Source organism: Coturnix japonica, chromosome 15 (genome assembly GCF_001577835.2).
Source record: "Coturnix japonica isolate 7356 chromosome 15, Coturnix japonica 2.1, whole genome shotgun sequence".
Lineage (NCBI taxonomy): Eukaryota > Metazoa > Chordata > Aves > Galliformes > Phasianidae > Coturnix > Coturnix japonica.
In genome coordinates this window covers 7906420-7921894 of record NC_029530.1, presented here as the reverse complement: position 1 = coordinate 7921894, position 15475 = coordinate 7906420, and the positions used below count along the sequence as shown (strand labels likewise).

General features: G+C 44.4%; 2 protein-coding genes and 1 long non-coding RNA gene across 7 annotated transcripts in view; 2 read left to right on the top strand and 1 right to left on the bottom strand.

The window, feature by feature from the left end:
• Positions 1 to 24: 24 nt before the first annotated feature.
• The window catches only part of PISD (phosphatidylserine decarboxylase), a 22948-nt gene continuing 7497 nt past the window's right edge, over positions 25 to 15475 (bottom strand). Inside the window, exons 1-8 of one of the 4 annotated variants that reach the window (XM_015877929.2) lie at positions 9582 to 9699; positions 9394 to 9504; positions 7261 to 7426; positions 5126 to 5362; positions 4872 to 5010; positions 3890 to 4036; positions 3035 to 3195; positions 25 to 2741 (exon numbers count right to left, since the gene is read on the bottom strand). In XM_015877929.2, the coding sequence (XP_015733415.1) occupies positions 2517 to 2741; positions 3035 to 3195; positions 3890 to 4036; positions 4872 to 5010; positions 5126 to 5362; positions 7261 to 7426; positions 9394 to 9504; positions 9582 to 9631 (1236 nt within the window). In that variant the 5' untranslated portion in view covers positions 9632 to 9699 and the 3' untranslated portion in view covers positions 25 to 2516. Of the gene's footprint in view, positions 2742 to 3034; positions 3196 to 3889; positions 4037 to 4871; positions 5011 to 5125; positions 5363 to 7260; positions 7427 to 9393; positions 9789 to 15475 lie in introns of those variants that run through there. The other 3 variants (XM_015877931.2, XM_032447901.1, XM_015877930.1) reach the window with 3 other exon arrangements.
• LOC116654120 lies at positions 3172 to 3744 on the top strand. Its single transcript, XR_004309050.1, has 2 exons — positions 3172 to 3263; positions 3380 to 3744. It is a non-coding gene; the product is annotated as an uncharacterized LOC116654120 (long non-coding RNA).
• Positions 13075 to 15475, top strand: part of LOC107321220 (melanotransferrin-like) — a 22876-nt gene continuing 20475 nt past the window's right edge. Inside the window, exon 1 of one of the 2 annotated variants that reach the window (XM_015877923.2) lies at positions 13075 to 13201. The gene's annotated coding sequence lies outside the window, so the exon portion shown is untranslated. The remainder of the gene's footprint in view (positions 13202 to 15475) is intronic. The other variant, XM_015877921.2, reaches the window with a different exon arrangement.

Sequence of the window (15475 nt, the reverse complement as noted above, 5' to 3'; positions counted from 1 at the left end):
GGTTAACCTGACATTTCACAAAAATAAGCAACACAGATAAGACTCTTTATTTCAAAATGTTTGCAATTAAATGAGTTCATGTCAGTAAGTCATATACTTTGACATACAAAAATACCGTGCTACTGATACAGTTGAAGAATTCAATGGATTCTCCATGCAGGAGAAATTCACAGCATTATCAGTACCCTCTGGGAACTTTGCTTTCCACTTCCAGGATGATTGCTGGCCCCTGCATAGCAAGTAACATTTGTCAATTAGCTAGCTTTGTACAGCATTGAGACCTTCACAAAACCAGCCACTTGCACATTGAATCCTCTCCCTCTTCTTAAGACTTCTATTAAAGCAAACATCAGGTAACTTATCTCCTACTGCCCGTCCATAACCTGCAGCTACTGCAGCTGATGATGCTGCTGTGTAGCAGTAAATTAAAGCTTAACGTTGCTTTGGCTGTGGCTGGATGCCACTGACCCCACTGAAAAACAGGGGAAGAGATTCAGTCATTTTTCTCTCATCCACTGGAACAAAGGTGTTATTTATTAATCTGTCTTTGAAGTTGAGGCTAATCACAGCTGGAGCCCCTGGGGATGATGTTTGCTTTAGTATTTCTTTCTCTCAGTGGTTTAAAAAAGTGCACATTTCTAGAACCTGTATGTGATAATACACTGCTGCAGGAGTAAACTTACTAATGCCAAGAAGCTTAACGTGACAGGTGGCTGAGAGCCACTTCAAGCTTTCAAATTCCTCTCCATGTAAAGTGAGGAAACACTGACTCTCAGAGCCAAATGAATTTTCTCCTGCTTGTCACCTGAACAGCCACCATCATCTTTGAGTCACAGCTGGACTACATCACTACACACAGTTTACCATCCCTTCTTTCCTGATGACAAGCTAAGCATACAGGACTTGGCAAACTGGACGTGTACAATAAGATTATATTTTATGCAGTGCATACAGAAAAGGTAAGTATTTCTTAAGGAAAACACAGCTGGTCAAAGCCCCCTAGCTCCATGAAGTAGCAGAAAAAAACACCCAAGGCTCAAGCAAGAAAGTAATATGAGAAATCTTTTAGAGATCAAAAAGGCGAGTTTTGTAAGCATGTCCACTCCAGCAAGTTCTGGGCAGCAAACAGTTCTAAATATTTTGACTTAAAAGAACTTAAACTCTAAAACCAATCATTATATTGCTTTAAAATGGAATTTCTCCAGTTTGGCACACTTTCTGTTAGGGATTTTGTTGCCATGCTCAACAGATCCAGGGCATTAGGTTGTTGACTCTTCTTGATGTGAAGTTACAACGAGTAAGTTTCACTGTAAGATGAAGCTTCCGTGTAAAGCATTCAGGCCCCAGACCATTCTTATCATTAAGTACGAGGGCAGAAATCAGAGCAGGTGTGGCTTTTCATGTTTCAGCTAAGATGAAATAGTTGCCAGTCCATTACAGGACAGCCAGGTTGGCAGCTGAGAGGCCAAAGATCACTTCAACAATCTGCCATATTTTAATATGCTGTCATCGCACAGGGCATTTCACTCCATGCAATAAAATTTGGTTTTGAAGTATCTGAAACTGCTCTATAAATAGAGGAACTAATTCTTAAAGAATTTAATGACAGAGCAACAATGAAGATACATAGACTCAGAGGTGAAACATCTGTCTTCCAACCCTTAATTCCAGAAGTGAACTTTTTCTTATGCAAACAAAATCCTTAAGGCCTGGAACAGCAAAATAAAACCATGGAATAGAGATTGGACATATGGATCTGTTTCCTAAAATTTAATAAATAAAATCCCAAGATGACCAGTTTCATCGTATGGAATGTAGATACAGTGTTTCTAGCTTTAAAATACAGTGCAAAGTGCATTTCTAAAGGGACACTGTCAGGTAAAAGAAAAGTTGTCTATCATTGGAAAATAAATTGGGTGTGTAACTTAATGTACAGATACTCTGTGCATTTTGCTTGGTTTGGAGCATGGTGCCATACTTGTCCACTGGCTCTCCATGCATTTTATGTAAGAACTTCAGAAGAGTGTTTTAGAATAAAGATAAGAACATATCTACTATTCAAGGTCTGAAAAAGATAATTCATATCTAAGGTACAATGTCTGACTCAACTTGCCAGCATCCCTTTAAATACAGCTAACCTCTGCTTCCACCCTTACCCATTGGACCTGCAGTCTAGAAAGGCTTAAAAGAGATTTATAAGCTCTATGAACATAGTTACCCTGTGGCACACTGAGGGGGAGAACACAAAAGACTACAGGCACAGGGTAGGCCAGAAACCTCCATAGTCAGTATCTTTAAAGGCAACTGTACCTGATACGTATATGTTCATTCTTCTCTTTCTGCATTTCAGCAGCAGTATGTAAATATAGGCCAAATTCTCTAACGGGAACACAGCAAAGACATCTTCTGTTTTCCTCACTCAGGTCCTGCTGAGTGATACATGCTTGTCAAGTATAACACTCCACAGTGTATTAAGAGTCCCTTTGTATATAAAGCCTTCTTTGCTGTGTGAGTCCCTAGAGAGAGCCCAGTGCTTCTCCAAATCGGATTTTCTGTCCAGCTTTAAGGTGGAATTTGAAGTCCTTGGGTGCCTCAAAGATTAACACAATCGTCGAGCCTAAGTTAAATTCCCCTAAATGTTCTCCCTTCCTCATGGGGATTCCCTCCTTGTTGTTGTTGGATATGAAGCTGAAGTCATTGTAGGAACCTTTTGAGTAACGTGGACTGTTGGTATGCAAGTCCTGTAAAGAGAAGGAAGAGACTGTTACTTGAGTGTTTCAGTCTTATTATCAGTAGAGCTTTAGCCTTTGGGTATCAAGGCATTTTCAATGCAGAACCTTACAATTCAAAAATGCAACAAGAATATTAAAAAGAAAAAAAGTCTATAGTGCAGGCAGCTCCCTATGAGTGAGTCAGTGCAGAACATCAGAGTGAAACAATTTAATAGGATATTCATTTTTTACTGTTCTTCCATCATGCTTTACAAACCTCAGCAGTCAAAACCAGAAAGCTACCTGTCAGTAAACATACTCACCTGGTCAAAGTAGATGCGGATAGAGCCCACGTTTGTTGCTCCTACAGCTGTTAAAGAGAAGAAGCCATGTTTCCAGTCACCTGTAAGGACAACCCGTTCGTTGTGGCAAAACAGTTCCTTGATCCAGCGAGCAACTCCAGGATTCACAGACATCAAAGAACCTGCAATAGTGAGAAAATAATCAAACTCAACTATTAGTTGCATAACAGTACTGTAACGATGTCTGGATGTAAGTGCATCTACTTCATATGTTGAACCTGACAGCTGCATTTCATTTAACTCCTTTGCTTTGGCCAGTCATAACTTCAATCTGGCATCTGACAGATTTCTCAAACTTTGTGGCAGGTCTTTATCTTCCCTCAGAGTGTTTGAAATCAAATCCAAGACTTCAGGATTGAGGACCAAGAAATAAACTCTTTTTGCTGAGCTAGAGAACAATGGTCTTCAAAGAGGAAGACAAAACCATCTGAAGCCAGCTCTGCTAGAGTTATTGTTTGGCTCTATCTTCTTTGCCAAATACAGGAACAGAGATCATATTTTAAGGTACTGTTTGCTCTGACTTGCAGAACTGTATTTCATATGCAAATGTTTTTTTTCCTGGGAGGGAATAGGATCAGCCTGGGTCAACAATTGCTTCCAAGAATTAGGAAAGCCTGAATGCAATATCACTGCTTTCACCATTCACATGTGATTAAATCTGGTAAACTATATTACCTTAGAATTCATAACCATGTGTGATAAAGCACCGTGCTCCCATTATCTAACATGTACAACTGCTCCACTGGCACATCTCATCCAGCACTGGCCTGCTTCCACCCACAGCCCCTCTGCATTAATTTTCTAGAAGAAAAGTACCTGGAAAATGACGGCGGTGTGACACCCTCCAGTCAGTGGGTGAGTGGAAGCAGTGATAATCCCCTGGTGCAAGGTAGATTACACAGTGGTAGAGCTCGTTCCCTTCCTTTGTGACTAGTTGTTGCTGAAATGAGTTGCCAGTTGGGACTGCACAGAAAAAAAGGAGTTAAAAGGTACTCTTCATGCCATCAACTACCATAGCTGAGCAGCCTGTATTAGAAACAATAGACTAAACGCAGTCTGCATGTGTTGATAAGACTAGAAATAGCCCCAAGAATCCACTATTTCAATGTATTCTTTTTCCTTTACAAAATGAGATTAGATCCTGTACTGTTTTAAACATTTTGGAAATTCATCAATTTCTGCTGTGCTGCTTAGGGAATATAAACTCCAAAACTGAAATCTACTGCAACGTGGATGTTTTCCTAAAGCTACCATTTGAAGTAACAGAATCTGTGAAAAGTTCTTAGGTTTATGAAGTTCTCTGTTGAGATCATGTTGAAAATAAGCCTGCTGTTAGCAGAACTTGGTCTCTCCAGTCCCCTCTCCAGTTCAGCAAAATGTGTTGCTCTTATCAAAACTGAAGGCCATGAAGACGGTGCTCAAGGTGCAGCAGAAGCAGTGACAGCACTTACCAGTAAAGGCACAGTGTTTCTGGACAAAATGCATTGGGAAGCATCCAATCTTTGCTAACCAGGTGCTCAAGCACATGGTCTGTCAGCAGGAATGCTAAAGCACTGTTACCATGGCAGACCTTGGAGTCACTGTAATTATTCAGATAACCACAGAAAATAGAACCAACCAATTAAACTGGAAGAGAATTAGAACAAGTCAGGTAGTGCAAGCTACTGATGGTGAAAGAAGAACTACTTTTATCCCTAAAAATATAACAAATATGAGAACAGCTTTTCTTCCTGGAAACGTGATGTCTATGAACACTTAGAATAGGCAGAGCAAGACAGGTGCGAGGGTCAGAACTTACCCTCACTGAAACGCAAGTCCTCTGTGCTGATGCGAGGTCCCAGGAAAGACTCCAGAGAATAAGTCACCCCTTTTACTTGCTCCACTTCACAGTTCTTTACTTGTCCAAAGTTAAGGATCTTTCCATCAGAGGGACTAATCTACAGCACAGACAAAAAAAGGAAATGCAGTGGGAATTTATGCTTTCCTCACCATCCACCATAGCAAGCAGACAAGTTTCTTGGTGGGGAGACTTTTACATTTCCCTTCACTCACCACACTGTGCACGCAGCAAACTGGCCGTGCTTGTGGCTTCAGCTTCCTGCGAAAGAATTCACTGAGGTTTCTGTAGTGATGCAAATCTTCTACAGCTGCCTCCTTCATGTTCACACCAAACGTCCAGATGTACAGGCTATAAACAGGCTTCCGGAGCCATGTGGGCAGCTCCACCTGATTCAGACGACCCCAGGCTCGTGAAAGCAGTCGAGTTGGTACTGACTTGTACAGAGCAACCTGAAGGAAGAATTAATTACATCACATCATTCAGTTCCTCCCATAAAGAAAAAAGAATCAAGATGTTTATGCTAACAATTCCCTTGACACAAATGAATTAGCTTTTAAGCAGAGAAAAGAAGTAAACACCGCACTTAGATCCTCACTCCTTCCATTCTAGTGACAACATATGAGGGATAGGATGAACTTACTATGAGCTTACACTGAAGCCAAGAACTCTACTCCCTTGCAGGCTAAAGCTTCAGATTCAAGTTACTGGAAACCGCCCCGTGTGAGGCTTACAGGAAAAGGTATTTCACACATGGTAGTGGAATACTTCTCAGAAGAGCTTAACATTAACACTGTATTACTATTTGTGAACAACCAAATGAAAAATGACAGAAAAATAACGCATCTCCCAATGACAGTATTTTCTATATTCCAGTATCTTTGATATGCATACAGTTGAAGAAATATACCTATGTCAATGCACCTAAACTGGTATAAGTTAATGCCAGCCTTACTCCTTCTCCTGCAACAAAGAAGTCGATAATCGCTAAAGTGCCTATAGTTCTGCAGAAATACATTTACCTTTGGGCTTACACCAAAGCATGCATTTAATAGCAAGAAAAAACAAATGAAACAGTGTTGGTAAGAAGTATTCTACTGATGTAGCAGGACAGTGACAGCACACCCCTGTTGGTAACTGCAGCTTCTGAGCTCTGTGTAACCCACAGTGTGTGACCATGTAGGAGGTAGCACAGAAAATGAGCCTCTGAGACCAGTTTTCATGTTTCAAGCAGTGTAACTCAGCTGTATTTCACTCCCAAGATATTTTTTTTTAGTTATTTTTAAATTATTGTTTTGTTTGGTTTGTTTTTTTCCTTAGCAAGACTCATCATTTATTCTCAATCATATTCACTACCATGTCTTGCACAGCACAGCAATAAACACAAACGAGCGCACGCTGGCTGAGAGCTTGTCCATCCTACCAAACACAGTGAAATAGGATTTGACTTGGAAATCACCATTCTGCACATGAAAATAGTGACATTTCAGCAATAAACAACCGACTTAATCTTGCTTCAACTAAAATCTTCTAAATCAACAGTGCTCCAGCTGAAGTAATAAAGAAAAATAATGCTTTGCCATTCTGACATGCCTTATACAGTGTTGATTTGTAAAATCAGTTTTGCTCAGTTTCCCACCAGCACTGAGAGCACACAGCTGCAACTGTGAAGACACAGAAACTGTCACTGCTATTTCCTACAGCCTTTCTTTTCCAAAGCATCTGGTTTTCAAGTTGATGGGATGAAACCAATCAGAATTCAAAGGAAATCCAAGAACTGCAATTCTGTTACAGTTTTCAATCAAAACATTAATGTGGTTGTTGCAGATGTAGAGAACACCTCCATGCAGGGCTGCCTGCAGACTACTCTCATCGGTGTCAGAGCAGAGATAGATCTGCATTAGTGTATTATTTGGAAGGGCTGAATTAAAAATATTAAAAAAAAAAAAAAAAGAAAAATTGAAAAACAAAGCCTTAACAAAAAAACAGGAGAGCATTTCAGTGTGGCCAGGAAAGGGAACTGGACAAGTAACGTGCTCTGCATTATCCCTGACTTCGTATTTTGAGGCAACTGAATTAATTCAGAAGTTTCTGTTGATTTTTGTGGGTAAACCATTAAGAGGACAAATAAATTCTCAGCTACTGAAAAATGACTTATCTGTGAAGCAATTAGTGACAACAGTTCTAAACAGTAAAATTAAAGGGATAAGAGCCTGCATCTCTCTGCTTTCATGCTAGTGATGTTCATACCTGTTCTAATATTAAGGACCTTTCCACCCAGCTGCTGCCAGCTCCCTTCAGCACCACACAGCTAACAGACATGAAGCACAAGAGACCTGCTCGCACTTACCCTGCTCACAGGCCTCCATCCCACTCTGGTCAAGGGCTTAAGAGCACCAAAAGGCAGAAGGTAATAGAGAATAGTCAGAGGCCAAGAACGGAGTTTCAGAGCAGGCCTAGACATACAGCTTAGCTGGCCCAACCTTCGCCTCAGGGCCAGCTGGGGAAATTGCAACCTGAAAGATTACATACACAACATCAGAGGGTCAGCCATCTCAGCATCGGAGCCGCCAGCTGCTGGTAGCTGGGGGTGATTTATCCTACTCATCTTAAAGATCCATTCTGCAAGTCCTTACTCCTTTATTTTGGCAAGTTCTTCCCAAAATAGAGGACCAGTACAGTACTCTTCATCGGAGTAACAACATAACATGATAGTTTACAATGCAAACAACAGAGAGCAAAGATCCTTCTTTCAAAAATCAGAAGATTACACCCCCAGAAAATGCTGCTCCTGACTGCTCCATCTCTAGGACAGCCAAGGTAGAAAGCCAGAACCATGTGATTCTGGGACATCAATCCCAGCACTGCATGGAGGAGCAACAATGAGCAGAATATAATTAAAGAAATCCCTGAGATCTAAGAAACAGAAGTCCCCATAGCACTCGTGTTGAAGGAACCTTGACTAGATGGTGTCTTAAATGGGACACAGGAGTCAAACACAGACCTGCTTGTTGTTAACTGTCTCAACGGAACAGGCGTATGAGAAACAACAGGAGTAGCACTCCTGAGTTAGTAACGTAATGCTCAAATAACTGACTCCAGAAGATGTCTTTCCAGATCTTAAATATTAACTGGGTACCCTTGGTGCTGAACAGAGAACACGTGGAACAAAGCTGATACTGCTGGTGCTGCACGATAACCCAGTCTCTATAGCTTAATCACTCCTTTGCCTCATAACCAACTGCACCAAAGACTTTTCATACAGTGGATTTCCTGAGTGAAAGCAACCTCGGCACAAATGGCTGCAGGCAGAATTTGAATGTGCGACCCTCCAAGGGAAAAGCTGCTCCTTAGAGCACTGCGTACCTCGGTTCAGACCCTTGTGACAGGAGGTCAGGACGAGAGACCCACCGGGTCCCCATTTATTCTTTGGATTTGCTCATGAAGAAGATTTGGACAAAGCCATTTCTGACACCACCCGAGTCACATTATCAAATGGAATATCAAAATACTCAAGTCTGCTGGGCACTGCCTTAAATCCGAGCCAGGAATGTTCTCCCTACTCTGCTGCAGACAGAATGCCTGCAACCAGGATGCAGCTGTGTGTGTATGCACTGGAAGGGTACACTCTGGATGCTCTGAACAACTCTGCTTTACACCGGACTATATGATATGAAGTACGAACTACTACTTTTCAGTGTGGAAAAAAGCTGGGAATCTAAAAAGGAAATTTTCGTGCCAACATGTTATTATCCATGTCAAAACATGGATCAGAATTAAAATACGACATAGGCAGGGGACATCTGTCACCACTTTGGGATGCAAGATGGTGCTTTTGGCTCACTGATCCACCATTAAAAAAAAAACATAAAAACTCAGATCTGTGCATCACAAAGCAAGGAAAACAAGATAGCAGCCAACACCTAAGGAGATGAAGTGCTGTCTCAGCACATGTAAAGCTACTTTCTCAGTGGGAGGTAGGACTGACTCAACATGGGAATAGGAAGGGGCGCTCCATGTCCTTTCTCCCACTCATCACCTGCCAGCCTGCAGTCTGCTTGAGGCCGGCAGGGTTGGTGCCAGGCTCAGCATCGTGCCAAGGTCCTGCTCCCCTGCCACGCTCCCCCCACCACTGCAGTTGCTGGCGGACCAATCCCATCCGAGCTGCATCCTGGCAGCGCACTCCAGAGCCCTGGGGCTCCCCGCTGCTTGGCCTGGTTTCAGAGCAGTCCCTGGGCTAATCTCCCTATTTTCCTCATGATGGAGAACGGGAAAAAGGAAAGAAAACCTCTTCGTTCCCCTTGTCACATAACAGCATGCCCTTCTCTGACAATTCAATGCATAAGGAGCTTTATAGTAATTAGGCCAAACAAAAGCTTTGCAGATGGCTGTCACTCCTCCTGCCCAGAAACCCTCCCATCCTCCCTCCCTTTTTTCTCCCTTCAGACACCATTCCTGCAAAGCAGAAAACACCGCACAGTACCTGAATCGAGTTCTCCTATTTGGGGTCTCACCGGCAGAGCCAGCCGGGCTGTCCAGCTGTGGGTGTGGGTCCCCGGCACAGCTGCTGCTGCCACCGTTCCCTGAACGCAGCCTCCGGACATGAATTTTAACTTTGTGGAGGTTGTAGCAAGAGGGTGGAGGGTTAGATAAAGCTTTACAGCATCTCACCATTTCCCTGTGTGCAGATCAGGTCCCTGCAGGGCGTTTGACTGACACATTGTCAGGGCGACGGCTGGATGCAAGGCTCAGTCTTTTTTCCTCTACCTCTCCTTTCTTTGCTTGCTCCGGCACAGGAGGGAGGACACGACGTCACTGTTTCTAGTTCTCCTGCTGGTTTGTCTCTGGATTCCCCCTCTGTTTCCCACTTGAATTTCTGCTACAAGGGTTGCAGCTATTGCAAACAAACAGGCATTGTGTCACATTTCAAAATCCCACTACAAAGACGACTGTGCACAAGATAAAAACAAGCCCTCCATAGACACAGTCCTCGCTTCTCCCTCGTCCTAGCCGCCATGGAAGCTCAGTTCTCCAAGGAACACGCTGCAGTCCCAGGCTGCTGGGCACTGACGCTCCGTAAAGCAGCCCACCAGTCTTGTGCTGCTAACCTCAGCAGTGGCCTGAATATGAGGCTGGGAGGCGGAGCAGAGCGGAGAAGAGGAGGAGATAATTCCCAGCTTCAATTCTGCAGTGCAGCAGCTGCAGCTAAAGCAGTTCTGGACCATTTGGCACCAAAAATCCCCTCCTGCTCCTACCGCCCACCTTGAGAAGAAGGAAAAGAAGCCCTTTCCCTTTCACAAACTCTTGCCAGATGCCAACATCCATCCCCTGGAATCTCCATCTTAGAAGATGCCCAGGCAGCAGGTAAGGGACACTTCTACAAATACCCAAATACTTAGTAAATAAGTCAGCTTTAGGGCCAGCCTGTGAATAAGTTATAAAGGTGTTAATGTATCTTTTATGTGGCTCTCAATACCACCACAAGTTTATGTCCAGCAGAACTAAAATGCTGGGTAAAAACATGGGTAAAGGGAGTTGGGTTTTTTCTTGGCTGGTTGTTGGTGATGCTTTTTTGTTTGTTTATTTTAGTGACAAAATGCTGCAGTATTTCTATCCCTGAATCATGAGCAAATATAGAGATACGTTTCCCCCTCAGACCACATCTCAAACCCAGATTTCCTGCCTCCCATGTTGTCTGTATTTGGGTTGCTAAGGCAGACTGAAACTGAAAGGGGAAGCACAATCAGAATTAAACCAAGTACCCAGTAGTTTAGGGACTAACACTATAATAGTTATGCACTTCTCTTACTTCTGTAATAGTATGGGTTAAATATATATCTCCATGAAAGCCGTGTGTCTTGTAGAGTAGATAAAAAGAGCACTGGTGCTGAGGTAAGGGAAAGGGCTGCATTTCATTTGAGATAAGCCAGGAGAAGTGGGAGGGACAGCATGAAAATGTAGAACTAGCTTAACTTCCTGCTCAGGCCTCATAAGGAAAATGTTCCAAGAACCACGTATTATGATTGGCCCTCGACTCCAAATAGTTCAGATATTCCCTAGAAACACCCCTGAAGTGCCTGCACGGTGAGAATCTATTTCAAGAAGAAAAGGGTGACGTGGTGTGCTGTGTCACAGGAAGCTCCAAGCCCCGCCTTTATTGTCGTTCAAGCTGAATGGTAACAACTCCAATAAAAAGAAAAGAAATACCCCAAATCTTACCAAAATTCAAAGCAAAGGAACAAGGAGCACAGTGGGGTTATTTCTGCTATCCTGCCAGGAATGCTGCAAGTTGCCAACATTTAAATAAATAAATAAAGAGGATTTCAAATAGGAAAAAAAAAAAGTGTAATTGACAACACGGTTTCCAAAGGCACTTTGGAGTAAATGAAAACCACCCTGGTACTGAGTCTTCACTCACACTTCACACAACATTGTGAAGCAGTTTGCATTGGTGGCTGCTCCAGGCCTGGCTGGCACCCTGCCCCACCTCAGCATCTCTCTACCTACACGTGTCTCCTCAGGGATCAGGGATGTCCAGCCGTGATCTCTTCCAACAGAAGCTCAGTTTCATACCCCAGATGTTTTCATGGAACCGTATTCTAGACTGTGCAAACTAGACTCCGCACGGAGCAAGTCCATCTGCTCCCTGAAAGTGAATGGATGCTGAAATGTTCTGCTGCCCAATGCAATGGGGAGCACCACCCTTTAGTTCAACTAATTTTTTAAATATGCTCCAAGAGAAATTCTGCTCCAGGAATGGCCAATTATTGCCATTACGAGGCTTTTTCCTCCACTTACTCAAAAGAATCAGTTCAGATGAGCATGACAACCTATGTTTCTCTTTAAGTTCTGTTCTACTGACCTCATTACATTCACCAAGATGCAGATACCTGAGTGCTTAAGTGCTGTCATACATGGCAGGCTGCCATTCCCCCAGCTGCCCCCCAAGCAATTCACAGCTGAAACAAAAATCTACACACCATAGTTTGAGCAACCCGCTCTAGTGGGAGGTGTCCTTGCCCACAGCAGGGGAGCTGGAACACGATCATCTGCAAGGTCCTTTTCACGTAGTGATGATACAGTATAAATCCCTAGAGAAGCATTATCTATCAGTGCTGAAGGCTAACTCTAAATAAACTGAGCTACCATTGTATTGGGTATCAGTAGAATAAATATTTAACCAGGGACTGCCCAGAACCTGAAGGCCTTGAAGTGAACGTTAATGAGGACAGTTGGTAACACAACTTGGGAAGAAAACCCCAAGTTCACATATCCTGAACTACCTTCAATGTAATGCTGAGATTCACACCCACAGGTCAATTAGAGCCCTGCCGGAGTGAAGACCCGTCCCATGATCAGCCATAGTAATGGCAGCAGCATCAGCACTGCTGTAATTGCTATGGACCAGCTGTGTGGGGCTGGAGCGGAGCACTAAGTGCTGTGTGGAAGGATGGAAGGATGGCTGCGTGTGATCCAGCTGTGGGAAAGCACCGCAATAAGGCAGCAGCCTGCCCCGGGTGTGCGATGAGTGACTCAATGCACACGGGGACGAACCCGCTTTCCGGAGCACAACAGCAAAGTGTTTTCTGCCGGCTTCTATAAGCTCAAATAAGCTCAAATATAACCTCCCACCCAATGGCCCCACCGCAATGCCCTTTCCGTGCTGCCTGGAGCCTTACCCTGGGGCTTTTCATACGCCTGCATCAAGTCCAACGTGTAACCGTCCTTCAGACCCACGGGTCACTTTGAACCCGTACGCGTGAATCACCGGCCTTGGAACGCGCTCCCCGGCAGCTCGCGGCCCCAGCTCTCACTTTCTACACTTGGAGCCGAACTCCCGTTTAAAAAACGCACCGTTTCCATCCCAACGTTTCATCGCGGATCCGCCCCCAGCTCTACGGCCCGGCAGCACCGGCAGCACCGGCAGCACGCGGTACGGGCACGTGGGAAGGGCCGGGCGGCCCCGGGGCTGCTGCACCACCCGAGGCTGCTCCAGCTCCTTCACAGCGAGACCTTGGGTTGTGTTAGTTAGTCTGGGGGAGGAGCGGTATTTTAAGCAGCGTTTGTTTGAGTTTTTAAATATAAGCCCGTAGAAACCCCTCCTTCCCTTCCTCTCCCACCCCCCGATGGTTCAATAGTCTCAAAACTCTCTCCTCCTAAACAGGACAAGAAGTTGAATTTACTTTTGCAAAGCGACGCATCAACGTGCGGCAACCAAAGCAGCCGGACCCACCCAACAACGCCCATCCCCGAGCCGCGACCCCCCGCAGTTCCGTGCGGACCCACCCGAGGTAAGTCCCGAGCGAGCCGGGTCGTCGCGCCGCCGCTGCTGCAGCTTCCAGAAGGACGGAGCTCAGCGCCGGGCCACCCGCAGCACGATCGGAACCGACGGTACCCACGGCTGCCGTCTGACTCCGTGAGAGCACGGGATGGGGCTCCGAGCCTTAAGGAAGCGGCGCGGGGCCGCCCAGCCCCGCGGGGAGGAGCCGGGGAGAGGAGGAGGGGGACCGGAACGAGGGCACAGCGCCGCCTCCGGGATGGGGGACAAGTGGGGACGGGGGGGGGGGAGCCTCCCCAACGCGGGGCTTCGGGTGCGGCACGCAGGGAAGCGCCCCGCAGCATAAACCCGCAGCTTAAAGCCCGCAGCATAAAGCCCGCAGCATAAACCCGCAGCATAAAGCCCGCAGCATAGAGCCCGCAGCATAGAGCCCGCAGCCCGGTGCTCGGGGTGCTGAGCTCTGGTCGGCACCCAGCAACGCAAATGAAGAATAAATAAGAGATCCAGCAGCCATAGACTGTGCTTCATTCTTCCAGAGCAATGCAGGTTGGATAAAAGAACATAGACATGTACAGCTCTTCCCTGAACATGCTCCACGCCTCTTACTGTAACACTACACATCTCTCAGCTATGTGCCAAGGAAAGCACTTTCTGTATCAGATATCGTGTATCTCCTGCTGCACAAATACCCCCTGGCACAGTTTCTAATATCAATAGGCAGGCTGTGTTATTCCTCCCGTTGAGACTCAAGACCTTAAATCTGTACCCAAGCACTTCCCCACAGCATTAAGCCATTTTAAGAGACTCTTACTGACATCTGAAGTGCCATATGTCACTACAGCTCAGTTCCCCCGTGGGTTTACTGGTTTTGCTGGTGCTGTCATCCAACAGGAGATCCTTGCACAAAAATCTAAGTCACTTCATTACGTCAGGACAGTCTATGGAAGCAAAGGACAAGCACAAGAAATTCCTCCTACCAGAATGAAGTTCCAGTCACCTTGGTCATAGGAACTCTCACTTTAGCCCAGGTCTCTCTGAGCTGATCCTTGCTGGCATTCACAGTACAAGACACACTAAGGTGTCAGTCAGCTCAAGCTATTAGCGACATGATGTCTCAAGACAATGACAGGTGCACTAGAGAAACAACAGTAATGCCCACTATGTACCTCTACAGTGTGGAGATTCTAGAAACAACACCCCTCTTTTCCTCAATCCTAAGTGTGCTTCCAGGGATGCAAAAGCAGAAAGAGAGAATAATGGAAACCGAGAGCTCAGCTAAAAAAGACCCTTCACTTCCTAATAAAAAGGCAACAGTGCAGTTCTTATTTTTCTTGAATTCTTAATTGTTCAGAATATTTCTTTCAACGTCTGAACGCAGTTTCTGTTTCCTCTTCTCTCAGGCTTCCTTTCCCTCCCACAGAAGCATCCAACAGAACTCAAGTGTATCAGGAAGGACCAGAACAACTTCTCACTGTGATTTCTTTAGAGCTTTTTCATTAAAAGCAATATATGTAACTTCACCAAATAACCACCAATAATAATACTCAGCATACTATTATAATGAAAGAAAGCAAATTTAATAAGGGATTTACTCAGTTACATACCTAGAAATATGAACGTTATTAACAAAACACTTGTTCTCAAGAACCAAAACTGAACTGATGGTGCCTTTTAAAATAAATACTTCATAGACACTTACCATTTAATTAAAAATTAAAAAATTCTGTTTGAAATAAAATTCAGCAGGAAAAGAATATATAGAAGACAGATGTACAGACAGATTCCTCAGGAGCCATCATAGCCTATGCTGTCTGCATCCAGCCTTCCCAGGGTCATGGCTCATCTGGATTACCAGTGAAAACCAATTTAAGCATTCCAGCCTTGTCCCCTAAAGGCACATGGCCAAAACCACTCACAAACTGGCAGTGTGCTCAGGAATGCAAAGAGAAGAGATGTTAAAGGTCACACTGAAGCATCTCCTACACAATCCTACAGTCCTGGAATTTTTAACTCCTTGCCTTCAGAAAATATACTGAACACTTACCTCACTGTGAAGAATGCCACATATACTTTAAACTCTTTCACTGAGCTGTACTGTGCTGTATCTCCTTAAAGAGTTTGAATGAAACACAGCAGTTATGTCCAATTAAGAAATACCTCTTACTTCAATTTGATCCTCTGATCCTCTGATATACTTACTGCCATTTTATAACAATTTCTAATCTCCTTGGAATCCACAAAAAAAAGGCAAAAAATCCTCAGGGTCAGCAAGTTCCAGCAAGTAGGT